The sequence below is a fragment of the Symphodus melops genome (assembly GCF_947650265.1).
Source record: "Symphodus melops genome assembly, chromosome: 11".
In the NCBI taxonomy this organism is placed as follows: Eukaryota; Metazoa; Chordata; class Actinopteri; order Labriformes; family Labridae; genus Symphodus; species Symphodus melops.
Genome location: NC_136701.1, coordinates 6743264 through 6770858, shown reverse-complemented (window position 1 = coordinate 6770858; position 27595 = coordinate 6743264). Strand labels below are relative to the sequence as shown.

General features: G+C 38.2%; 2 protein-coding genes across 14 annotated transcripts in view; both read left to right on the top strand.

Moving 5' to 3' along the window:
* Window positions 1–21914, top strand: sytl2a (synaptotagmin-like 2a). Its single transcript, XM_079356044.1, has 19 exons — window positions 1–20; window positions 2883–3236; window positions 3506–3660; window positions 3960–4083; window positions 8801–8870; window positions 8963–9056; window positions 10311–10865; window positions 11550–13439; window positions 16749–16847; window positions 16939–16995; window positions 17122–17198; window positions 17296–17400; window positions 17539–17708; window positions 17896–17998; window positions 18098–18259; window positions 18343–18439; window positions 18519–18618; window positions 19607–19812; window positions 21488–21914. Exons 2-19 carry the CDS (start codon window positions 3136–3138, stop codon window positions 21634–21636), a joined length of 4314 nt encoding a protein of 1437 aa, XP_079212170.1. The 5' UTR covers window positions 1–20; window positions 2883–3135; the 3' UTR covers window positions 21637–21914.
* Window positions 21915–24936: 3022 nt separating this feature from the next.
* Window positions 24937–27595, top strand: part of dlg2 (discs, large homolog 2) — a 168143-nt gene continuing 165484 nt past the window's right edge. For 4 of the 13 annotated variants that reach the window (XM_079356343.1, XM_079356326.1, XM_079356342.1 and 1 more), the window contains exon 1: window positions 24938–26357. In XM_079356343.1, the coding sequence (XP_079212469.1) occupies window positions 26339–26357 (19 nt within the window). In that variant the 5' untranslated portion in view covers window positions 24938–26338. Of the gene's footprint in view, window positions 26358–27595 lie in introns of all 13 variants that reach the window. The other 9 variants (XM_079356338.1, XM_079356335.1, XM_079356344.1 and 6 more) reach the window with 5 other exon arrangements.

Here is a 27595-nt window from a genome sequence, read left to right as displayed (position 1 = left end):
GCAAGGAGCAACAGGGAGGGGTGAGTTGTCTGCTTTCTCTTCTGAGCCTTAAAAATGTTTCCCTCTGTTTGCATTACATCCTCTGTATGTGATGACATTGGTATTTAAAGCTTTAGCACTGATGCACTCAATGAAGACTCATTAAAGTCACAGCAAAGGGAAAGAAAATAGGCGTATCTCTGCAGTTATTTTAAGAAATTAACATGGCAGATTTGTGAAAAATGCAAAGTATTTAAGGGCATAAAAATAACAGATTCATGGGGAAAACTCCAAATATTGTGTTATATGTAAAAAAAATCTCCCAGTGTAAACTGATGGAATGGCCTTTATAAAGTGTCAACTTAATGGTTGTCATATTAGGTATTACAATATTGAAATATATTATCTGTTGAATCGTGTTTTAACTCAGATCTCCAGCTAGCCTAGTTTGGCTAAACAAGACAATTTGGTAGGTAAACGAATCTGTTTTAAGTCTTACAGAATCTGAACAATCAGAAAATAATAATTGTTGTTCTAATTAAACTAAACATTAGGACAGTTTAGATATAGGGGGTATACAGCACAGCATTGGGATTATACCACAATTATATCTTTAGGTGATAAACTTCTCACAGTTAGGATAACAATTATGGGGATTATATGTCACATTTCTTTACCCAGTGAGAGTTTACAGAAAAATAATCTACCATAATTTTTAATTTTTATTACATTATATTATCATGATTCGTTTATTATTTGTATTTATTCAATATTACAGCCTTTACAAAAGGTAGAGCTTCAGGGAGTACATGAATTTAACAGTACGTTCACCATTGTCTTATGTTACAAGTTTAGAATAAATAAAAAAAGTCAAAGTCAGGTCAAACAACTTCAATTTGAAGTAAAGGATGAGACTGAAGAACTTTAAATTCAATAGATATCAGTCACTCACTGGTTGATTTATCATTTTGTCCACAGATATATTTTCGAAAAAGAACAATAGACCTTGTTAAATATTGTATTTTCTCATATGCCAATAAGGAGTCAAATCAATGCTACAACAACAAGGAAGTAAATCTTTTCGCAAGACTTTCCCCCTTGGAGAAGGTGGACATGCAACATTCCTCATGCAACAAAAAAAAAAAGTAATTCATTTCCCCCATAACCTGCTTCATCTTAAACAAGAAGAAACAAAGAACATAATTCAATGCATTTAACAGTTTAGGCAGCCTTGTCCCTGGGAATAAGATGGGATTATCTTTCCCAACTGAAATAAGCAGCCACAATCATTCCTGTTACATCACCACCATTTTTTGTACAGATAAAACAAGTTACTTAATAAATATGTGTTCAGAACAAATACATATTAATATGCTAAATTCAAAGAATTTGCTGGTGCATGGTGCTGTAACTTTCATTAATCTTAAATCTAATAGATTTTCCGTTTTTTGTTTGTGGTGTGTGGCTGATAGGAGAATAACACATTGTTAGTTGGCAGGAGGGAAGTGTTTGAAGTTCTTGATCATTTCATGTCAAGACAAGGGAGATTACTTGATCAAGCTGCCGTGAAGGCTCATGAATCCGACCATCAAATGGTCTGGACTGAGAATCTATGACACGCTGTGTATCAACATGCATCTGATGAATTGGAATTTTGGCAGGTTTCAGGCATAGACTGTATACAATATGGACATAATCTCTGTGACATCACCCATCAGTTTCTTAAGCATAGTTTTGAAGCACACTATGGTGGCTGCCATGTTTGGAAGTCTTGTCTCAAACTATCCGTCAACCTCGTTACAGGCAAAGAGGTGATGCTGAGGCAGGCCTTTTATCACTTAGATCAGCCACATCCCTAATTATGAATATTTCTTATGGGCATGTTATGGGTTGTTGCTGACTGCAGTTCAAAGACATGCCTTTTAGGTTCATTGGTGAATCTGAAATAACCTGCAAGTGTGGCTCTTTGCCTGTCCCTATATGTCAGCCCTGTGAGTGGCTGCTAAACAGTGCAGGGTTCTAGATGAATGGTCAGATGGATTTGTGTCACACTAAATCTGTCCACTCCAGTTTACATTATGCACCTAAAAGAATAAAAAACATATTTTGCCATTTGATTGTGCTGTGATAACCACAAGTATCGTTAGAAAAACAGTTCAAGGGAGTGCCGGTGGCGCAGTGGCACTGCCCGCGCTCCCATGCATCGAGGCTACAGTCCTCATGCGGGCGACCCAGGTTTGCGTCTGACCCGTGGCAACCTTACCACATTTCTCCCTCTCTCCCCACCTTCCAACTCTATCCATTAAAGGCTAAAAAGCCCAAAATAAACCTTCAGAAAAACTGTTCAAGTCTATATACATGACCCATTCCATTGATGCATGATGTCCTCTATAGAAGACAAATTAGTGATGTTTAAACATTTTCCCATCATGAACAATGAATGCCTGCATGAAAGGGTTACCATTTTTTGTTTCTTTGATTTGCCGGTGCTTCATCACCCATTATTGCCTTATTGGACTCAGCATTACAAGGATTTATTATCTTTACAGATCAAGGTGTCATAAAAACCAGAGCTGTGCAATTCTTTTTTGTCTTATTGAGGCGTATTTAACAGTTTCTTAACAAATGACAAGAATCATATCGTTATCGGTATCGTTGTTAAGTCTGTGAAGCGTAAGAAATCCTTAAAAATTAAAGTTGGATGGTTTGTTTCTCAAACATCTAAGAGACAATGTTGTTGTTGCTCATCAAAAACAAAAAAGAGAGGCAGAATTAGTTGGTAAAGTTAGTAAAAAATTGTGACTGATTAGTTTTTAAAAGTTAAATTTTTTTGTTGAAGAATGCTTAAAGAGGAGCTAGCTTGCTACTGTGAATGTCTGATTTACTTTTCATTTATTTTTCAGATTGGTCTAGAAGGGATCAAACATGGCTGCAGAAGTCCTTCCCTGAAGCAAACATACTCAAAGCAGCAGAGTCCAAGAAGACCATACGTAACAAGGAGTGTCAGGAGTGTCTCATGTAATGAATAAAGCAAACTTCATACAGTTTTTGTAAACCAGTAACTTCAACTTGACTTAGGAGGAACACTATTAAGCTGTATTTATGATAAACCTTTAGACTCAGATTAAAAGCAGAAGACGAGCAGCGGCAGTCATCATGATCGATCTGAGTTTTCTGACCGAGGAGGAACAGGAGACCATCCTTGCTGTGTTAAAAAGAGATGCTGAGCTGAAGACAGCAGAGGAAAAGCGTGTCCAGTAAGTATATTGTTTTACTTTAACAGCTCTGTGTGTAACTAATTTACAATTTCCCACTCTTAGAGTTTGCTATGGAACAGAGGTGATATTGTAGAAAGTGTCTGTGCTGAATAAAACAGAACTTTAAAACGTTACCTGTCCATGATACATTTTCTTTGCAGAAATGTTGGGCAAAGAAACAGTCAGATTGTCATCTCCTAAAATGTAGAATTTATACTCCACATGATGAGTAGTGATGATACCTTTCCACCTTGTGTGTTTTCTATCAGGAGCCTACAGAGGACTGTAAATGACAAGGACCAGCTGAAGTACATGACTGGAGAATGGTTCTATGAGACCAAGCAGCTTCGCCATCACGAACGCATCCATGGCGCTGATATCATCAGAGCGTCCATTAGACACACACATAAACCACTGACTATTCGTGAGTTTGCAATCTGCATTTCTGCCTTGAAACATTGCAAAATGAGCTTGATATCTTAAGAGGAAAAGTTATCTCCATGTGAAGTTAGTGATATCTTTTCCTTCTTTAAAGAAATTGACAAAGTCTTTTTCATAGTAACACAAACATGCACACCTTGTTAAATCTATTAAGCCTTTCAGGTAATGACAATCTAAGAAGTAGTCATTGTTCCTTGTTTATGGAGTTTAATAAACTTACAAAAGACTTGTGGTATAATGACTGGTAAGCTCTTCTTATTGTTACTGCTTTGTGTGTTGTAGGGGAGCTCACCCATAAACAGGAGGCGAAGCCAAGTTTTGTCAGCAGTGGGAATAAAGAAGTGTTCATCCCACCTGTACTACGAGGGGTCCTTCAGGAGCCTCACATAGAGCTCAGCAAAGAAAGGTGCGTAAAACAATGAACACAGCAGCTGTTATCAAGTGGAAATAATCCATAAGTATATATTCATTTATTTTTAAACCCCCTCTGCTGTAGAAGGGCTTCTATGGCTCAGTTGTTATTAAAGATCAACCCATTGTTTCAAAGACATAAGTTCTAATTGGACTGACTTTATGCATGTGAAAGATGTTGTATGGTATGATAAATCCTGAATTTCCCTCGGGATCAATAAAGTATCTATCTATCTATCTATCTATCTATCTATCTATCATCTAAACAAACAAATTCATCATCAGTTGCTCATGGTCACAGCTTGGTCGGGTTTATAAAAGGTTCCCAGTTCAGCTGAAAAACTATGTTTTGGCAAACTTTGTGAAATCAAAGCTAGGTATGTTCCTAGACGACTATTCTTCAATAGTCGGCTCAACAAAAATGTTAATGAAGACGAACCGACTCGTCTGAAGATTAGAAAACACACAGGTAAAAGTCAAATTGAATTAAATGTATTAAAAATGCAAGTATCTGCAAGTAAACAATGTATGATGGTTTACAAAGTTTGGCGCTCGCTGAAAGCAAACGTTTAAGAATCATGGACACATCAGCCTTTGATCCCACCGACATCCACATGGCTATGCTTAATGGTGTTATTGTTGTGCTCCAGAAAATCTTTAGAACCAAGCGCACGACTCAGAGACAGTTTGACGTTTACAAATAACAATTTATTAGAAACGTGACTCGGGGTGAAATAATTGTGCCACACGATAGTAAATGTGACTCTAGTGAACCCTAAAAACCCTAAACCCAAACACGCGTGACGAGGAGCCAGACCGGACACACGAGACGACACGGGGAAGACGGAGTCGCAGGAAGGACGGGAACGGGAACTACAGAGAGGGAGAAAACACGAGAGGTTAACAAGCACGAATAAACACAAGTGTCCAAGATAACTAGAGGAGCGAGAGCTGACACTGAGGTACAAACCCATGGGGATGAAACAATAATCTGGCGCTGGCTTCCTGGAAGGAGCCAGTTTAAATAGCCAGTTGATCAGAGTGGAAACACCTGTGACCGCAGCTGAACCTAATGAGAAGATTAGTGAGGGAAGGGAGACACTAGGGAACTTACAGGCCCAATCTCAGTTCCCTTATTTGCACCGAGTGTCCTCCGAGTGGTCTCCTCAACTTGCGTCTTAGTCCCGCTCACCAGAGATGCACGGAGGAAACGAAGCCGAGGAGAGGACCGAGGAAATCAGCTTTAAGACACATGAGACATCGTTTCCTCGACAGCGTCACATGACGCGACATCAGCTGATCACGTTCAGCTGTCAATCAGCCGAACAGCTGTTTATGTCCACACAAACACGCACTGTATTATTTCTCATCAAACACACACACACACACACTGTATTATTTCTAATCACACACAGTTACAGTATTTAGTGTCTTTACCTGATAAAAAAACACACCGGAAGAACAACCTGCAGTCTACTCATAACCAAAAGGACAGTTTCTACTGACTAAAAGATTTCATTTTGAATTGTCTATAATTAGGGTGGTTGCCTGAAAGGCAAACACACTACTATTATTAGGGTGGTTGCCTGAAAGGCAAACACACTACTATTCTTATTATTATTATATCCTCACGCGCGCTACTCCTCCCACAGCGTTTGCGCCACACGCACAAGAAAGGTATCAAAACGAGCGGCTCGGTCATGACATGGGTGCTATTACTTTGTGGAAACCTCGGACACACGGTGTGGACACAAATCGAGTTTAAACGACAAAAAAATTGACCCATTGAAAATGAATGGCAAAAATTCAAATCCTAGAGCAGTGGTGTCCAAACTTTTTTTCTTGCGGGCCAAAATTGTCGCGTTAGAATCGCTCACGGGCTACAGGGTTTTTTTTTGTTTTTTTTTTAAATATTGGAAGGAACTTTTTGTATTTTGACCTCTTCAAAAAATAATGTAAATACACAATAACTAATTGCAGTGGGAAACTGTTGTGTTCTAATTTTTTGGAAAGAATAGTCAGGCTTTTATAGGTCTCCCTCACTGACATGAAAAAGAAAAAAAGAACAAAATATGCCATCTGATGAGGCCTGGGGCCAAAATCTTCTGATTCTTCGATTTGAAGTCAAGGGCCACAAAAAATCCACTCAAGGGCCACAAATGGCCCCCGGGCCGCACTTTGGACACCCCTGTCCTAGAGTGTAACTGCCAAAAACTTCAGTTTTGGAGACATATTTGTAAATCGCCATCCTGAAGTCATTGTTGCTCACATATATAAACAAAATACATCAGAATAAAGCTCTGAGTGTCCTCTCACTCATAAAGCAAAAAGTAAAAACATAAAATGTTTCAGTCTCCCAGGAGAGGAATTTGTTTGACAGTCACTTACCACATACACACACATTGGGCTCTCACTCTAACTGATGTCCACAATTTCACATTTTTTACTCATGTTTTAAAATTTCCACTGTGGTCCCAGTCTGAATGTTACATACAAATAAAATATATCAAAACGTGCGCCTATTTGTGCTGTCGCTCACAGTCCAAACGGATCAGTGATATCATGTTTAGTTTTTAAGATATTTGAGGCTTTGCGAGCAGTGGTAAGCCCATTCAAAGACTTTAGTTGACATTCAGCTTTGATCTGCCAAACTGCCAGAACATTCTATCAATCAGTGAGCAGCAGGTGTTCAGAGTTAGAGTGATGACATCATCATTTGAGTGGGACCATAGCAGTGGGACAGAGTTCTGTCTTAGCTGTTAGCTGACTACAGTTAAACAGTTTTACTGCAGTATAACTCAGAAACACGTACACAGACGGCAACCACCCTCACAATTTCTGCTGGAATTGTCTAGTTATTGATTATTATTAAACAGTTTGGACTTAACCTAGCCTATATTTAGACAACGAACTCTGTATTTTATAAACACAGATATTTATGTGTTAGGATACTGAAAATGATTGATTAGAATCTAAATGATGAAACGTTCAGAAGATAAATAAGTGAGAATATAAAACGGACTCCTCTTCATGTCAGACTCTTTTTAATCCCAGCTCATCACAGAGCGACTCTTTACAAACTCACTGATATTCATCATCTGTTTAAATGTCCCACGCTCCGTTTAGCGTCTTTTTAATGTCCGTCTTTTCTCCGGTATTAAACTCTGCTCATGTTGACAAGTTTCACTGAAGTCTGATCCTGTGCAGCGTCCAATCAGTGAGTGATATACGAGAAGGGGGCGTGTCTGTCAGTGAAAAGACTTCCGTGAAGTCAGCTCTCGTGTCTCCTCGGTCATCGCTCCTCGGATCAGCCTCCTATCTCCTCGATCCTCTCTCCTCCGTTCGCTATTAGAGCTTTGGGACGATCCTCAACATGGCGGCTTTGGAACTACTTCCGCTTCGGCCGAGGACCGAGGAGACTGCAAATAAGAAACTTGGGACGTACCCACAGACAGGGAAACAAACACAACAAAACTGCACGTGGAAACCCCAAACATGACAGTTATCCAGTTCTCAGATATAGCAAATGTAACCTTAGTTGATATATATATATATATATATATATATATATATATATATATATATATATATATATATATATGTTCAACATGAGTATTAATATCTATATAAATATACACCTTTCCTGTTATATCCATGATTCTTAAACATTTGCTTTCTTTTGAGCAAACAGGTATTTGTTTTCTTTAACTCATTATTCAGGAGAATGTCTCTACAGATTTTTAGTATCCATTGTGCTTAGTTAATTATAAATTTGGAAGGTTCATAATGGAAACAGTTGTTTAGATTCACAACATTTACTTCCCTTGCTGGGCATGATGTCATGGCCTTGGGAGTATGCTCTATTGCTTGATGGTTTACACATGATCAATAATGTGGCTTTTATATAGAACTCTAGAATTTCTTTTTTGAGGCTCTGGATATGCATAAAGTAATATTAAAGCAGGAAGGAAATATTAATTGTTTAGTTACGTTGAACATCAGCAGACTTGTATTATAAATTAAACAAAAATGTAATAATAGATGGATTAAAAAGGTTCAGAAGATCTCTCCCCATGTCTTCTCACAGTGCTTTTGTGTTACTCTTCAGGCATTCTTAACAGTTCAAACCTCTGGTTTTGTTCACTTTGGCTAATTGGAGGAGTCACTTGTCTCATAACTGGAAGGTGGGGGATTTGATCCCCAGCCCCTGCAGTCACATGTCTAACTGTCCTTGGGCACTACGATAAACCCCAAATTGCTTAAGTCCATTTGCCAATAATTTTAAAGAAGAGCCTTCATATCCTGCAGCAGAAGTTGGCATTCAGTAAGTTTTTTTTAAAACAGACATAGTCTCTGTTGTATGTTTTTAAGAGCTTCATATGCTACACTAGTGGAGTAGATTATTTGGGTGTAATGGCTTGAGAGCTGAGTTGTGCACATGGCAATGAATACTTAGTAATTGGCCTCCATAGTTCTAAGTAATCGTCTTACAAGGTCAGGGCTCACATGGTCATGTTTTCACCCTGAGGTATGATCACATTGATAAATGTCATTCACATTCTGCACTGCCTCTAGTAATAAGGACCAAAACCTCCATATTTTAATTAATTAGTAATGCAAAAACGCATCAAACGTGAAGCATCTCATATTTATTGTCAGGCGTATTTCACTGATCCTTACCATAATGTATCCATCTATCTATTTTATGATAGGTACGAATTCAAGAGACTGACTGAAATACCAGGAAATGAACCTAAACTGCTTTCAGTGTCACCCATAAAGGTAAGATGCAGTACAGAGAAAGAACATCTTTAAACAGTTCAGTGTGCTTCACAGAGCTCCAGTTAATCTATTAACCTACCATTTTATTAAAGGAAAGAATAAATCCATTCAATAGTGATGTCAAAGCAAGTAACATCTCAGAAGAAAAGGATGAAGCGGTGGATCAAACCAGGTTACAGGATGAGGGTGAGTTTTCTATCAGTTTGTGCTGTTTTGAAAATGTAAATGGTTCCATGATTTATCTTCTGCTATATTTTGAAATGTGTGAGTTGTATGATGGACAAATCATGGAAGCAGCTAGGCGAACATTACAAACCAATGTAAGTCGGAATCTACCTCTTCGACCTCTAGGTGTGTGGGTAATTTGTGTTTCAGCTGCTTCCTCTTCTCCTGTGAACAGCATGCTGGCATGAACATGGGGTTGCTTGGCTGTGTAAGGCATGAACTTGTTCATCATTTCGCTATCTGACTTCATTTAATTGTGTTTAGCTACAAAATCTAACTAAGAAAAGTCCTGATTTCGTAATGATCCTAAAGATTACTGTTTCTTGACAGATTTTTCAGGGGTTGTTATCTGATGTACTCGGAAGGACATGGGGATGTAGATTTAGGATTTCATTTTTATTGTTGTTCCCAACTGAAGTTCCTACAGACAGACAGACAGACAGACTGTATTTTCCTCTAGTGAGCTTGGGCCCCAGATTTTTCCAGAAACAGTCAAAGTGAAGGAAAGTGTGAACATACAGTGCTGCCAGACTAACTGAAGGATTAAACAGAAGTACATTCCTAAGTCTTAATCTGTACTGCATGACTTGTGGCTGCTGGAAATATTTCAGGAACTCGAAAACAATGTTTTTGTGGGAGAAAATATATGATTAGAAGGAAGCAAATGATGCAAATAGAAATATATGAGTAGAAGGAAGCAAATGATGCAAATAGAAAAAATTAAGACAAGTGGCAAATGCTTAATTAGTTCTAAATACTTATTCATACAGAAAACTTTGTCATGTATTCACATTAATGAATGTTGATGTTTTTCAAAACAAGCAGCTTTCTTGTGAAGTTCTTAGATACTTGACTAAAATGTTATAAACTACTATATTCTGACTTTTTTTCACTCGTTTCATGTACATATGAGCAATTCACAGTCCTTATGATTCTAGACTGGGAAACGTTGTGCTCTTAAAACAGTAACTTCACAAAACACACTATAATGCCCTATTCAAATAAGCACATAAACATCCTGACAGCGCGTGACTGGTGTGATCTCCTAAATTAAAACTGCTTTATTATGTTTTACTGTAAGTTAGCCAGCATGTTTATTTCTGCTCTTTTCATGATATTTTGTACATGTCAAAACTAATATACTTGGATAGATTATAGGAAAAACACCTGTACCTGTGTTTTTTGTAAATCAGTATTTGCTGTTGTTTCTTTCAGAGCCTTTACCATCATCTGACAATGGCACATCTCCTATTCATGACCTTCAACTGGACAACAATGATTGCCAGGCTACCCATTTATCTTTTCCCATTCCACAGAGTGAACACAGAGCAGACAGCCCCATTTTTGAGGAAGGTTTTGTTGAGATAGATGGCGGAGGAAGGCAAATTACCTCTGCTGCTCCACGTAGCATCCTCAAGCACTTGTCACCATCTAGCTCCTCAGACTCCTTGTTCCCTCGTCTGGACCCACAAAGTACTTTTAGCCCAGATTCTCCCTCTGACAGCTGGTTGGACAGGAAGCAAGTGAGATTCAGCTCTCTGGTCGGTCTAAGTGGACTGGATCGGCAGGATGGGAAGGAGCTGGGGGAGCACAGTTTGCTGGATGTGGATTTCATCGCTCCTGCTGAGGGTGAATGTAACATCACAGATTCGGGCACACACGGACTGTGTGACAAAAGTCATATTGATTCTCAGGAGGAAAAACTTGCCATCCAAAATGACTCACCAATCATTCAAGTGAAAAAACCTGCTCAGCATGATGTCCTAGGAGGTAAGAGTTTTATGTAAACCCCCTGAGTCAATTAAATAGCCAATTAGTTTATTTCAACGATTTCACATTCCTACACTTATTGTCTAGTTGATAAGCATATTTTTCATCCTTGCTCCTCCAATTGAATGTCTCCATTAATATGTAACTGCTAGAACAGAATAGTGGAAATAGATCTTTTTCAGTGCCATGAGTTTCTTTCATCTTTCAACTTTTCCATAATGGCTACTGCTTTGTATTGGGAGTTTTTCAAAAGTTCATTCGATTGCTGTGATGAGTGAAGTTGTTCGTCAAAGAGTATGTAACTGAGGCTGCCAAGAAGTGCAGCCAATTAAACTTATTTTACTTATATTTGGCCTCTGGATGGAGCACATGGTAGTAGTGGGGCTCTCACAGAAAATGTCCTGAAATGATCTGGCAAGCTTCATGTTTGATGCATAAAGTCAAAACTGTCTAACTACCCAGAGCTTTTTGCCAGCCAGTTTCCTGTTTGAAGTCTGGGTGAGCTAAAGTGAGAAAGCAGCAAGAAATATTTAGGAAATTTTACCAAATTCACTGTATGCTCACGATCTCTGCAAAAGCAGTGAAACTCACAATCATTCCTACATAGGTTTTCTAATCTATTAATTGCAATGCTTGCAGACAGATGTTCTAAAGTGATTCCATTGGTGCTTGTTGTTTTTGCAGATGGCTCTGGGAATTATTATCCAGAATTATTCAGCTCTGCTGCGTGTGACCCTCCTTTTGCCAAACATGAGTCAGGTATGTCTGTTCACTCAGATATAAGACCTGAAGAGGACCTGGACTTTCAGGCTACAACAACGGACTGGCCTGATGTTACTCATGAGTCCACCTCAGATTCCATGTCCCCCGAGCCTGAAGAAAAACTTCTTGGAGAAGAAGAGAAAGACAAAAGTGCTAAAGAACAGACTCTACTGAAAGAAAAGGTGAAGATATCTCAGGAGGATGAACCAGACAATAACCATATCATCTCCCAAAGTGCTGCAGAGACCATGGTGGACAAACGTGTAGGACAGCAGACTGAACTCTCTAAGCTGACAGAGGTCAGAACACTCCAACTTACTGCAATGCAGAACACTCCCTTTAAAGAAACAGTTATCTCAGGGGAAATTGACATTGTTCCTCAGCATCCAGAGAGTCCATCCAACCTGAAAGCTTCTGGGGAGATGGAAAACAGTGCCTCTCTCAATATTGTTTCTGCTCGTGAAGAGGCCCAGTACAAAGACATTATTAAGACAGAAATTGAAGCTGTCATTTGCCCTCAAACTGACTCTAATGTGGAGAGCAGAAACAATAATCTCTTGCCTGAATTACAAATTACAGATGAACATACTGTGAGCACATCCCAAGACCAGAGATCATCCCCACAGACTGACTGTAGCCTTGTCGTTTTATCTGAAGAAGATGGAACATATAGAGCCAATCCAGTCCTCATCTATGAAGAGACAGATGACAGTTCAACAGGTTCCATAAGAGAGCCAGAGATTTCTAAGAAAGAGGAAAGCATTATCATACCTGCACCTTCCTATGTACCTTTAAACAGCCAAAAGCAAAAGGGAGATATTTTAGATCCCCTTCCCAGGCAGTCTAGTCCCCCTCCTCAAGAGGACAGGCGAGCAAAGATAAGTGACCTCAAGAATTTTTGGGAAAAAGAAGTCACAAAGTCCAGGGAAATGGCTCTAAATGCCTCAAGCAGGTCATTTCGAAATAAAGTGGTGTCCCCTGAGTCTGATGTTAAAACATCCTTGGGCAGCGAACAGAAGTTAGAGGGAGCGGCACAAACCTCTCCTTGCAAAACAAAGCCTAATAATCTCTTGAAATCATTAAATGTAACAGAAAAGGGTTTTGTTTGTCAGTTCATGGACAAGACACAGCTTAGGAATGCTGAGGATCTACCATTAGGAAGTCACCAAAGCAGAGTCCAGACTGACAAAGAAGACAAAAACAGGCCCCTCAGTCCGAGAAAATCCCAAATTCTGAGAGCAAATGACCAAGATGAAGAAACCAAGAGAAGTCCATCCAAGACGTGCCACCCAAGGGTCTTACCAAAAGAAACCTCTGGTCCAAAGAGTCCAAGACTGGAAGCCTCTCCTTTAAAAACCTTTCCAATAGACATAGAGCCCCATACCAAGATTGTTGAAGAGCAAAGGAAGCCATCACCAGTGCCAAGAGAGAGAAAGAGTCCCTCTCATGAGGCAAGGCAGAAAGAAACTAAATCTAGCTCAGGAATCATAAATAGTAATGTAAATACTCAACAAAGTGCTTCAAACACCTCTTCTCCACAACACAAGAAGACACCTGAAAAGAAGCTTGGGACCCTGACACGCCTTGCCAGATCCATCATCCCCCAGGATTATCAGCATTACCTCGGGCCTCAAGAGAAGGCCTTTGTTCCCCCTTTTATCCAAGACAGTGATGCTTTACACAGTCCACAAAAACACATCAGAAACTCTGTGGAAAACCTGAGGTACAGTCCCACAAAGGGAAATCCTCTAAGAGAGAAAGACGAAGACTCCAGCCAAGACATAACAACCAGTGCTTGGTCTCTTTCAGGCAGTACGCTTTTCAATTCTCTTCATTTATATTTATTTGAAATCATTTTTCTAAAATACAGTGTTTATTGATTTCATAAATGTAACATTCATGCACCTAACATTTCATTTATATCATATGCACCTGCATATACATTTTTATTGATTCCTGCTCACTTCTACTTCCACTTCAAGGAGAGGATTTATAACAATTACTTTTCCTGGTTAATCTGGTACTCTAAGTTTTTGCCATTTTACACATTTTCAGTAACTTTGAAATGCAATTAAAAACAAACCATAGTCCAACCATTACTCAAACGTAATGAAATACGGACCTAGACAAATATCAATACTCCAATTCTGTGTCCAATCACGTATCTATCCCATTCCCAATTCAAATGTCCTATCAGCTGTTGTTTAACGTCACTATGGCAACTCATTGTGGATGTGAGTACTTTTTTTTCTTCTTCCGCGAGTGCTTTTTATCCTCTGCAGGAAGTTTTAAGTTGGATATCTGATAGACGTTCGCTCTGTTTTGCTCCGGGCAAACTGAGCATCGAACCACCAACGTAAAACTGACTTCACCGTGGTCACACAGGGTATCCTTAGCTACAACAACGTAGTCAGATTTGCGAACGGTACCTGTTCTTTAGTAAAGCAAAAATCCAAACTAGACAAAAGCGAGAGGTGGAATCTGAAAATCGCAAATTTAAGACAGAGTGGACTGATAAATATTTGCTGCATGTGTGGAGCACGAAATCGATGCGTTTAATCTGTAATAAAACAGTTGCCTTTGACTTCGGTAAAGTAAGTGGAAACGTAAAACGTCATTATGAAACAAAGAATTACACACAAAACTAACACCAAAACAAAACTTAAACGAGTGTCCATGCCTGGTCCTCACAGCGTTTGTGCCCACATTTAAAGAACTAGTGGTACAAAAAAAGTGTCATGTTTCACACTGATGTGGACAGAACATATCATGCTTTGTGCGTAGTTAAAATGTTTATGTGGATTTATTGCCTTTTCGGAGTTATCATTTTGGAATTACACGTCACAGTTCCAGACCCTAGACAGAAATTTGTTGAGTGGACCTTTTGAGTTTCTAATTGAGTACCCCTGCCATAGGCATTAACCAGTGGTCAGTGAAAAGTTACTATGTAAGGTATAAAGTGAGCAGGTTGTAATTGTGAAATGGAACTACAACAGGATGAGCAAGACCCCAACATAAGCAGAGGAGTCTTGCTCACCCTGTTATGGTTCCTACTAAATACCACCCCCCAGTATACATTATCCCATTTATTACAAGGCTACTTGCTTAGGAAATCAATAATTCAAACCATAATATTGATTTGTAAATGTTTTATTGATTTTGATTTGGCCTTTGTGGCTCGTAATGTCAGGGTCCGTTAACATTTTCTTTTCCATTTAGCAGTCTTTAAAAACCCTGTTGTGTCCCAAAGCATGTTGTGTTCTGTTTACCGTATTTTCCGCACTATAAGGTGCACCTAAAAGCCTTCAATTTTTTCAAAAGCTGGCCATGCGCCTTATAATCCGGTGCGCCTTATATATGGATCAATATTGAGCCGCAACGGGTCTCGCAACTACGGTAAGCAGCCGCCGACTCAATTTTCCCCCGTAGAAGAAGTAGTGCGCGATGCATGCTGGGATATATAAAACGGCGTTTCATTTCCATTTGTGTGTTTGTGTAAAGACCCTGAAATGGCTCCTATTAAGAGACACGCTTACAACGCAGAGTTTAAACTCAAGGCGATCAGTCACGCAGTAGAACACGGGAATAGAGCAGCAGCGAGAGAGTTTAACATTAACGAATCAATGGTGCGGAAGTGGAGGAAGCAAGAGGATGAGCTAGTGCTAGCTTTAGCGCAGCACCGTCCAATGGATGCATAACGTAATCCAAGCCTCTACTGTAGCGACTTATAATGCGGTGTGCCTTATATATGGAAAAAGTTTTAAAATATGTCATTCATTGAAGGTGCGCCTTATAATACGGTGCGCCTTATAGTGCGGAAAATACGGTACTTCATTTGCCATCAGTTTTGAAGATTCTTCTGTCAAGGCATAAAGTTTTGGCGTATTTTTTTCCTCTCCTCCGTTGTTATCTTCTTAACAAACCAACTACCAATAAACCTTTAGACAGATTGACGTGACTACGTTTAGTCAACCAGTCTATGATAAGAGCTCTCTTTAGCACTATTTGGTTCTTCTAAATAACAGGGACTTATTGAGCAGACAGTTGCTATTTGTAATTGGCCATTAAGAATTAAATATTTAACACAGCCTTGTAACAATTTATGTTCATTCAAACATTTTGACAACATATATCCAATCCTTATTGAAATCCAAATCATTTAATAAAGATTTTAACCTACCTCCTTTTAGAGCTTTCTCACTTACTTGAGAGTCTTTTAAGCACTATTCAAGTATTCCAGTCACCATAATTATTGTGTCAGATGTATTTTTCTTCCTACTACTAAATCTGCTTTGATGAGTTTGACAAATATGAAATTAGTGGTCCTGTGTTTTTTTGTCACAACAGTATTTTTTTTATTGCGAGATTAAATTTCAAGGCTTTGTGCAAGAAAAGTCTTTATAATTCAACAGCAGCATTCAAGCCTCTCCATCAACAGTAAGCTAAAGTGCATTTTAAGCTTGGTTGACAATTCAATAAGTTTACTCTAATCACTTAAAATAAAGTAAAACAACAGTCAACTTCAGACATGCCCAGTGTCGCGCAGGTCTGTCTGTCTGCTGTGACAAAATAAGCTGCTTGAATGGAAAACAGTGACATAGCCTGGATAGACTTTGGTCATTCAGTTATAATTCCTAAGAATTGTTGCTTTGGCCACAAAGTTTGTAAAATAGCGGTATATTGCGTTGGTAAACTGTATATTATGTAACTTCATATGAACATTTATTGAATTTACTTGATATCAATAGTTTCCTGTATTGTTTTGAACTGTACAAACAATGAAATCAATCTACCCCTTTTCCTCAACTACCCCTTATTGTTTTATGAAGCTACTGTTACTCGTGGACATTTTGGCTCTTCAAAGTTAACTTGTAAAATGTTTGTGTTCAACGAGTTAACTAAGAATAATTGCACAGGTCTCCTTTGTCTTTTCATTCTGTTAATATGAATAATTTTGCTTCAAGACACTCCCTTTTTTCCAGAGGTTTTAACGATAACCATAAAGCATAGTCTTTCCTAACATCTCGACTTATTTTCTTTTTAGTGAAACAGAATTTGATAGCTTGCTTAGGATTTCAGAAACAATGTAAAATAATCCATGTTGAATCCATGTTGTGGCAGGTTGTGATGAGACTCCTACGACCATCATGACATCTCTTAAAGAAATATCTTTAAAGATCAAGTCCACATCTAAAAGTCTGGATAATCTCACCTCAAAACGTGATTATAAGTTATATTGCCATGATAAAGTTTTGTTTTATTAAACAGTGAAGTGTAAACAATAATTTAACAAGATGCAATTTCTCTGTAGAAAAAGTGAGAAACCAGGATAACCCAAAAGAACCAACAAATCAAAGTGTGGATGATGGTAAACATATCTTCCTTTTTGTAGCAGGACATAAACAAGCTTCGATGCATGCATTTAGCATTTATTGATATTCAAGAGATACCATTTTTATTTTCATGATTTTTCAAATCTTTTTTTTTTTTAAAGTTTCTTCACTCCCAGCGTCGTCTAACTCAAAACACTTGAAAAGCAGTGTGTCTGTGCCTGTTCTTCAGTTGGATGAGGTAAATTCTTCTGACTTTCCACATCAACACAGTTGTCATTGAACTGTTCCATTTATCAGTAACTTAATGTATATCACAGAGAAGTGTTTTCTTTCAGACAGACAGCGACAGCACTTTTGAGACCAACTTGGGCTTGAGAAGAAACACAGGCAGCTCCATGTCCAACTTAAGTCTGTCCTCAGGATTGGCCTCTATGTCTTCTGTATGTTAACACTCAGCTCACTACAATCGATTTCTCTTTATTTTTTTCCTCACTGCAGTCACCAAATACTTTTGACTTTGTATGTATGTATGTTCTATGTTCTGCTGTTCTCTCTTCTATGTCATTTTGTACAAGCAGGTCAGCGGCAGCTTTGGCAGCATTTACCCTGCAGACTTTGGTGACATTGAAGTTCAGGGAAGCATTCAGTTTGCTGTGAATTATATCCAGAAGCTTGGAGAGTTTCACATCTTCGTGGTGCACTGCAGGGATCTTGCCGCAGCAGACACCAAGAAGAACCGCTCAGACCCGTAAACACTTATTCTATATTATACAGTATGCTAAATGTTAAAGGAAATGCACATGTCACCTCATCCTGAGATATTTTATGTAATTAAAGTTAGGTAAAGGGAACTGGCAAATCAGACAGAAAAGATAAAAAGAACTTAATTTACCTCATTCTCTAAAATAAGATGCTCCTCTTACATCTCTTCCAAGGTATGTAAAATGTTACCTCCTTCCTGACAAAACGAAACTGGGAAAGAGAAAGACTGCTGTAAAGAAAAGAACTCTGAACCCTGACTACAATGAAATCCTCAGGGTAACAATTCCATACATAGTCTTTTTTTAGATCTTTCATTACATGTTGATGGTAATAGTTTATTTTTTAACATCATCTTTATTAACTACTTTTTTATAGTTTAAAATCCTGATGGAGGTGCTGAAAAGTCAGAATTTAAACATCTCGGTGTGGCATAATGACACTTTTGGGCGCAACAGTTTCCTGGGCGATGTGGACCTGTATCTTTCCGAGTGGGACTTCAGCAACACACGTATAAACGAATATGCATTAAAAGCTGGGGTAAGGGATAGTTTCTTTATTGCCTGTGCACTAAGTAGAAGATATTTTTTCAGACATTTATTTATCACAGTTTAATCAATCAGGTGTCAACACAAATTACAACACCGACTCCCTCACAGCTGACAGACAGCAGAGGACAGATAAGAGTGGCCCTGAGATTCCTGCCACAGACGTCCCAGAGTGAGCTGATAAATCTAAAGTTTATATAAATCCTTTTATTTTATGTTTTTCACAGTTTGTGTTTTGATGTCATCCACAGGTCAGAGCAGGTTGGAAACTAGTGAGGTGCAGATTTGGGTGAAAGACTGCAAGAATCTTCCTCCTGTTAGAGGAGTAGTTATCGACCCATTTGTTAAATGGTAGGATGTCCTGTCCCTGACTGATATTCAGTTAATTAATCAACTACTAATTAAGTAGATGTACTGATAAAATATGTTAAATGACCAATTAAATCAACAAAATAATTATCATGAAATGTTATTTTTTCATGCTATCTGCTGCACAGTGAGTTTACTACATGTTCTCCTTTGGTTTTGCCCCGGTAGATTTGAAGGAGGCTCAGAAATTAATAACTTTGTTAGTTTGACAACATTTAGAGTTTTTTTACCCAGGTTTTAGTTATTTGCCAATACCAACTGTTCTGAAATGATTGTTCAATTAATAGGCTTTGTTCTACACTGCGAGGATGAGACTCAATCATTAATGTTTAAGGCAGCATACATGTGTATTTACAGCCTTTGGATGATCGAATTGTTTCTCAAAAGATCATGTTCTTTAGTCAACGAGTCATTTTCTTGATGGCAGTTTAAATTGAGTCAACTGGCGTGTAACCCGTGGAAGTTTTATATTGTTGCACTGTGTATCTCATGTCCAACCATTCTGCAGTTAAACATGTAAACTGGCAAACAACATACTGTAAATCCAGGTATCTGTGGTGAAGCTTACAGCTTTTACATCCATTCACTCTGCTGATGCTGTGTTCTCTAACAATGAATAATCGTAAAATACATCCTAACAGCTATAAGCCTTTCTTGTTGGCTCTGCTTAGCAAAATGCACAGAGCTACCTGCTATAAACACAGAGTGGCATAGAACTGGCTTGTATAGATCAGCCCCCATGGAACGTACCATTATCACAATCTGCAATCTAGCTGTTTATTTTAGTATTGGACCAATGTCAGATACTAGGATCAGAACGGTGCATCATAAAAATAACATTTCATAATAATGAAAAGAGTAGATAATTTCAGAATTTTATGTTGATATTTAGTTTTAGATTAAACCTAGCTTAATCTTTGGTTGAAAAATAATAATGGCATTTTACCTCCCTCCTTTCTGTATGCCGCAGCACTGTGCTTCCGGACACAAGTCGAAAAAGCAGACAGAAGACACGGGTTGTGAAGAGGACAGCAAACCCAATGTTTAACCATACCATGGTGTATGATGGCTTCCGCCCAGAGGACCTGAGAGAGGCCTGTGTGGAAATCACAGTGTGGGATCATGACCGACTTAACAACCATTACATTGGTGGAGTGAGGCTGGGCCTAGGGACAGGTCAGATTCCACCCATTTCCATCTTTTCAACATTGTCTCAACTGTAATCTTGATCCCTCTGAATAGAATCATTTATATCCTTTTTCTGCTACCGACATATAATCACCATCGTTCGGTGAACTCATATTATAGATTTTTTCAGATGTTTAAAAAAATAAATAAAACCATTGAAACACAAGGAAAGACAATAAAAAAAATAAAGATATAGGGACCAACCTGTAAAAAAAAGTGTGCTTAAATCAAATGATTTATGATTTATCACATAGGAGGCTGTGATTAATTACAATTTTTCATACTCATCTTGATTTGGGAATTTGGGTTGGCACCTAGGGGGACAATCTAATAACAAATGAGGCAGATGCCTTTCAAACAAGTCATTGGATCCACCCCTGCCGCTCAAAAATGATCTTAGCCTATCCAGCTAATTATACATGTTACTACGCTTATAGAGGCGATGCAAACACAGGATCACTCTGACTAGCATGTTTGCACAATTTTAGTCTTGCAGATGTTGGCACACATCCAAACTTTAGAGCATGAGGGTATGTTTCAAAGAATGGCTAACATAGTGCATTAAGAGGGGTCACTTTTTTTCACGATGGCATAGTTTTTTACAATTGTCTTAAGTAAAAGCTTACATTTCAGATTACCCCATTCTAATGGATATCCCATGTCTTCACACCTCTTTTTCCCCTTTTCAAATGGTTTGAATGAAACATGTGTTTGGTCAAAATATTATAAATATATAAAAATTTGGTCAAGCAACAGAGGATTTTTGTGACCCTGCAACCAATTTTTCCAGAATGCTCTATTTTGGTGTGTGTGTTTATTTAAAGGCAATGAGCGCTCCCTGAGATTTCCTTGCAGACATCCCTCCTCTGTACCGAGAATAAAAATGGCTGACCTGCGCAAAAGTTTTGGTCAAGGCAGGGGGTGGAGAAAACAGGAGAGGAGGGTTTTTTTTGTTTGTTTGTTTTTTTTACCACAATCCAACTTGTGACATCACAATTTGAGAAATTTGAAACAGAGCAATTTTCTTTAAGTGGTAAGACTTATAAAGAGTACAAGTAAAGGAATGGAAGGATTTATTTGAAAAATGTAGGTCGATAGACACTCAGATTATCCAAATATATTTTCAAAAAACAATGTAAAAGTGGATTTCTCATATGTCCCCTTTAACGTTTTCAAAGGATAATCAAAATAAATCAGACTTATGTAAGTTTGCATATGAAGCATGAAAGTCAAATTTTAAAAAGAATTTACAGGTTAATGACTTGAGATCCATTACAGCGTTAATGTTGACAGCCCTATTAAAAATACAGAATATTTTATATGCTTAAGTGATAAAAGTGAAAAAAGAATGAGAGAAAAACATACAAACCCATTTCTGTAGTTTATCAGCACTTTCTTATAAAATCCCCTTTGTTTAGTGCTTTCACAATTGCAACTCCTGAACTTCCTCACTTTGGGGGATTTTAGTGTTTTTCCCCCTTTTATAGCATGTCTTCCTCCTGAGATCAGTCAGCTTTCCTGTTCTACTGTCTTCTGGTGTGTGGGGCCTGTGAACAAGCAATTCATGAAAAACGTCAGTGTTTGTCTGCCTGAAGTTAGGGGAGGGGTGCAGCAGTGCAGAATGCCTCTTTATTAACAAAATGATGTCTGTGTCTCTGTACAGGGAAGAGTTACGGGGTGGCAGTGGGATGGATGGATTCAACTGCAGATGAAGCAGACTTATGGCAAAGGATGTTACAGGCTGACGGGGAATGGGTGGAAGATCTTTTTCCTTTGAGAATGTTGGTGATGGCAAAAAGCATGTCGAAGTGAGATTTTACAGAATGAGCTGGAAAACATTTGAAAACTTTATGGAGGCACACGGCATGTATACATATGAATGCACTTACAAATGTGTAATCAGCAGCCTTAATGAGCAATATGTGTGAACCTATGACTTAGGTGTAGTATTAACCACATGTTGAAAGTTGAATATATGAAAGATACAATTCAAATCTCAGCTATAAATCAACAGTATTGTATGATCTGTAGATGTTCGATTATTGCATGATTAATTGAATACAGCCATGTTCTATAATGTGACCACGATGTCAAACCATCAATAAACAAGATATATTACCTATTTGGTTTGATTGTTTTATTACTCATCTGTTTGAACTTAATACTTGTATGCAAAGAGTCCTTTTCCCTATATTTTATTTAAAATAACTTATATTATGGAACTTAAAACGGATGCAACAGATTTCAATTACTAAAAAAATGTTGCGAGTCAGAATGAATTTGGAACCGGACGCACGACTCAGAGAGAGAATACACAAAACAATTCATTAAACAGCGAGTGACAACGGTGAATAAATGTACTACATGAAATATAATGTGACAAGAATGTGTTGCATGAAATCTAATGTGACTATAATAATGTGACAAGAATGTGTTGCATGAAATCTAATGTGACTATAATGTGTAACATGAAATATAATGTGACTCGAAAGTGATCCCAAAACCCAGAGTCCAAAACACGCGTGAAGTTGAGCCAGACGTAGACGAACGAGACGACGGGGGAAAAACGAGGTTGCAGGAAGGGCAGGTCTGGGGAACTAACGAGAGGGAGAAAAAACACGAGAGGTCAAAAACACGACAAGCAAAAACGAGCATTCACAGAGTCACTAGAAAACTGGTGTTGACACGGCGAGTACAAACCCATGAGAGAAGAACAATAATCTGGCGCCGGCAGGATGGAAGGAGCCGGCTTAAATAGTGAGCTGATTGGAGTGCAAACACCTGTGAGCCAACCTGAAACCAATCATCAATTAAGGGGCAAGGGGAGACACAGAGGGAGTAGACAGACAGGGAAAACAAAACAAACACACATGGAAACTTTCACAGAACCCCAAACATGACAAAAAAGATATTAAGTGAAAAAGAAGCAATTTTGAAGCAAGTGTTATCATTTAGTCTTCTTATTATCAATCTTTAAAGCTCTTGGGAGGAACTTGTATTCTTTGTGTTGACTTTGGCACCCCAAAGTTTTGTCTTTACTGATCTTGTCCTGTACATGGTATAGCTGAAAAACTCGTATAGTGCTTTCTTTTAGCAGTCAAATGTATCATTTATTGATGGTCTTTATCTTGGACTTCATTAAAAAAGACAATAACTTGTGCTTTGCCTCTGTGCACCTGTTTCCTGACTCTGAAACTATTCATTGGCCCTTGGTGATGTTGTTTCCTCTTCTCTATATTCTTGCTTCTGTTGTACTTAGATATATGTTGCTTTGACAAAAGCATCTGGTAATTGAATTGCCCACTTAAAGCTTTTTACTGGAGATATACCATTTCTAACATGTAAGTCAGAAATTGTACACTATTCTCGAAAACTTTGCGATTTATGCTGTTTGATAATAAAAAAACACATATCCCATATCAGCAATTTTCAGTCACAATATAGGCATAATAAATGTTGCTGAATGTTTATTCTTTTGTATGTCAAAGGGGTTTTCAGAGAAAATGCCATTTTTGTAAGACTTTATCACTTAACAGATGTAATAATGGATCAAGAAACTGATATGCGGTAATAAGTACACATACATGGTTTGGGGGAAAAGACAATATAGGACCTGCGAAAAATGCAGTCCTTTAAAAATGATTTATAAACTCAAATTGTTATCGTAAAAACAAAACAAAAAAACAAACCTAATTTTATCATGTCTTTACAGTTATCCTCCTTTGACTCTTCTCTGTTTAGACATTCATGGAAGATTTTGTAATGCATAAATATGACCATTTCCTTCTGATCAGTGCACACTGTAAAGCATCTTGACAGATAGTAACTCATTGATAATGTGTTTCTTTAATCTTCTGAAAGAGAAATATAAGGCTCAAAGGTAGTAAAGGCACAATTTATGCAGAGTCCAGGGCATGCACAGCTAAAAAAAAGAGGAAACTTTTTGTCAGGAATGATTTTAAAATACAATGATGATGTTTTGTATGTATATGTTTATTTGGTTGATATTCTTGTCATGCTTAAGGCCTCTCAGCAGCAGGGATGTCAGACGTGCTGTTTTCTTAACTGACCAGCAGAGTCTGCTGTTTGGCCACAAATGACAACAAGTCTTGGGAGGACAATTACCAGACCCCAATACATCATCAAGTCAAGTAAAGTCACTTAATTTTATTGATAAAACCAAAGATACAAAAAACAACAACGACAAAAAAGAAGTATCAAGGGTCTTTACATTCTTAACAACATTCATTGAAAGAGAAAAAGTATTACAGAGCAACCCAATGAAGAGCCATAGACCAGGGTTTTTCATTCATGCCATGGGAATATTTTAGAGACCAGCCTTTAGTTTAATTTCACAATGGGCAATCCTCATGACCCAAAAACACAAACAAACACACACAAGTGGAAGAATAATGATGCCATTTCTTTTACAGCCACTTCATAAAAACATAAAGTTATTATTTATTATTATTATCTATAGCCTATATTTTCTTTTCATTACTGGCTTATAACTATTTTTTATAGAGATCATATTTCTGGAGAAGGCCTACATTGAACGTAGCGACATTTCACCTCTCACCTTCGCTTAGGTCTCAAGCTCTGTCATTGGTTCATCCTCCCTGATGCGACAAGAATCCCACGTTTACATTGGTCTTTACGTCCTGTCAATCCAGACGGGAACCAGCAACTTACGACCAGCCTTCTGCGTTGCTAAGGTAAGTCAAACAGGTGCATCAAGCGAAACAGAATCAAACCCGAAACCCGACAAGATAATTTTCAAAATCAAAGTACTGAGTTTGTAACTTTAATTATTTTAAGGCTTTCCTTGGTATTAAGACAATCGAATATAGTATAATAAAACATATAACATTAAATGTAGACTGATAATGACAAATTGATTTTTTAAAATAAGATTTGTATTAGTTTGATGCTCCAAAAGCAACAGTGTTAGTTGCCTGTGGGTGGGAGTTCATCACGTTGAATTTCGTTGGTTAGAGACGTTATTGATTCAACTCCACTAAAAACAATGAAAATATTAATCATACACATTGATTTATAGGCGACATCTTTACTTGGGCTGCTAAAAAAAAAAAAAAAAAAAAAAAAAAAAAAGATCAATAACACGGTTTTATTTTGAAAGCCTTAGCCGGAACATTATCATCTCTCTGCGTCCAGCTTGGTTCTGGCAATATAACTGTTGGTAATGCTGTCATTTCATATGGCTAATGCTGCTGTACAGTATCTGGTTAAATAATAAATTAATTATAAAGAGATGTGGCAGCTCGAGGACACTGCTGTTTTTTATCAGGGGATTTTTTCGGTGGATTCACAGTCACCATTTTACGGAATATGAAAATACATGGAGCCATATGAGAGCCATGCGTTTTCTCCCACATTTGGCAGGCAGGCATTTTCCTACAGCCAGGGTTCGTACCGGGAGAGCATCACTTCATTTGGCATCGCTATTGGTTTGTAATATTTTATGAATGCCTGCTTACTTACGCGCAACATGCATGTATATATTTACCAGGCAGCTTAAAATGATTTTTATTAATGCCATGAATTGTCGTTACCCTCTTCTTGGGGAGTACACGCACGTCCCCCATAAGTCAGCACCTCCAGAATGAAACTCCGAAGGGGCTGTTTCTTGTTTGCTGACAGGAGAAAACGCGTGGACAGTGAACATTTCTTTTGAAACTTAGGCTGATATTAATGTGCCTCTTTAGAGTGTGATGCACCGTTTACCCCGCGCGTTGACTTGAAGGCAGGTTTAAAGAAGCTTCGTGAATGGACAGTTACTCAGGACTCATAATGTGGACCAGCTTTATTATGGTCCGAGGATCGACCCTGCACAGTCACGCCAGACGGGATGTGTGTTAAACTGGACTGAATAGAGAGTCATAAATAAAGCCTGTTCTCTTCACAGCTTCTCCTAGATCACGGAATACTAACAAAAAACTTCTCCAGACAGTCTTCCTCCAAATGTGCTGTCCATCCCTGTCTCCAGACCGGTGGGCATTTTTTGTGACCTGTAAAGACAGTTTTAGGACCAGCATTGAGCCAGTCATGACCACCAACCACTGGGCTTCGGATTCCTCAGTGGAAGGATTTGTTTCAAAAGAGGATTTTAACACAAGTGTTAAAATCAGTTTTCTCAAATGTTCTCTCATTATGGGCCCATAAAGTACAGTACATCTTGATAACAGTTGATGTGGCACTGTTTTGGCAGATGGCCCTTATCTGTAGTTTTTGCAGATAAATGTTGGCACTGCACTCTTACCTGGGACAGAAACATCAGTGATCAACTTCCATTTACTTTGATGACTGTAGACTTCCTGGATGCACCCTCAGGTGCCCCTTGGTGGTCCTTGGACTCCACTTTGAAAGACACTGGTTTGGGAACAGCTGAGTTTACCAAAACCAATTCCAGTCTACCAAGAAAGAACTTCTTTGAAGATCCACTGGAGACTGCACTGGAATGCTTCGCAAGAGTAAAGTTTACTAAAAGTCAACCATGCCTATCAGAAAAAAAGGTGAGTAATTGTATGTGCCAGTAACATTAAGTGCTTATCAATATTTTGTAGAAATCAAATGATAACAATGTAAATTTTCTCTTCAGCAATTTGTCACTTTACCAACATCACCTTTGGGAGCATGTGTGGTAATAGCAGCAGTAAAAACAACATCAGAATCAGAAATACTTGATTAATCCCAGGGGGAAATTCAGTTGTTACCGTTGCTCTAACACACAACACAGCATTAGGAAAATACAGAATTCAGTTGTTACCGTTGCTCTAACACACAATACAGCAGTAGGAAATACAGAGATAATTTAAGTATGGAAATATTAAATAGACTACAGATAATAAAATAAACAATAAGTCCCAGGTAGGACTAGAATGATACGCTATGTAGAAAGTGCTGTGACTCCCAGTTATTACTACACACAGTTAGTTCAGCATGTAACATGAACATTCCAGTTAAAAAAAGCTACGTAATGGCCAGAAGATGCTGAGCCTGTTTATGTCAGACCCTTTTTCTTTAAAATTAAAACTAATTAAAGAGCAGGAACGCTCACTTACTGATCTGATGGGAATATTGTTGGTGACATGCAATGATCAAAACCAGTCCTATTAAACAACATTTTAAAGACATAACACCTAATGTAGATTTAAGCTTGGTGTCCAGCTTTGGTTTCCATCAGAATTTACATAGACTGCACTGTCAGCAAAGGTCTGTGGACAAAGGTCCGAAAGGGTACTTTTAACTGTCAACAGGAGATTTTGTTTGTCTCTCCTGTTTTGTGTAACAACACTTTACTTGGCCTGCACAGAGCCTTCACCTTGACTCCATCTAACACTTTAGTGATGAACACGATAACCGATTGAAAATTAATCCTTATAACCCAACATCCTGTGTTAGATCTATTCAGGCTCGAATGACTGAGTGGAAGCAAACCCCTGCCGTCAGGAGAAAACAGGGATGCTGAGGCAGTTTTTGAAGTGTTTTGAATGTTCAACTATCTCATATGGTTGGAATGATGTGGTGTCCACATATTCTGTACATTGTGTCCTGTAAACTGTCTGCAGAAGCTTTTGGTTTTGCATCGTGGTGTATGTGCTGCTGTATATGAGGGTAAACCCACGTAAACATCTCCAAACTCCTCTATATTTACCAACCTATATTTATAGTGAGAGTGCTCATGTATTTCTGCAAATATTCTCAACATCATACAAAATATTGTAAAACTTATAAATGACACAATAATTAA

Excerpts from the sequence above, each read along its gene's own strand:
- sytl2a (XM_079356044.1), top strand. The coding sequence starts at position 3,136 with ATGATCGATCTGAGTTTTCTGACCGAGGAGGAACAGGAGACCATCCTT. Across the intron at positions 9,057-10,310 it reads AACCAGGTTACAGGATGAGG|AGCCTTTACCATCATCTGAC; the intron begins GTGAGTTTTCTA and ends TGTTTCTTTCAG. Across the intron at positions 10,866-11,549 it reads TCAGCATGATGTCCTAGGAG|ATGGCTCTGGGAATTATTAT; the intron begins GTAAGAGTTTTA and ends TTGTTTTTGCAG.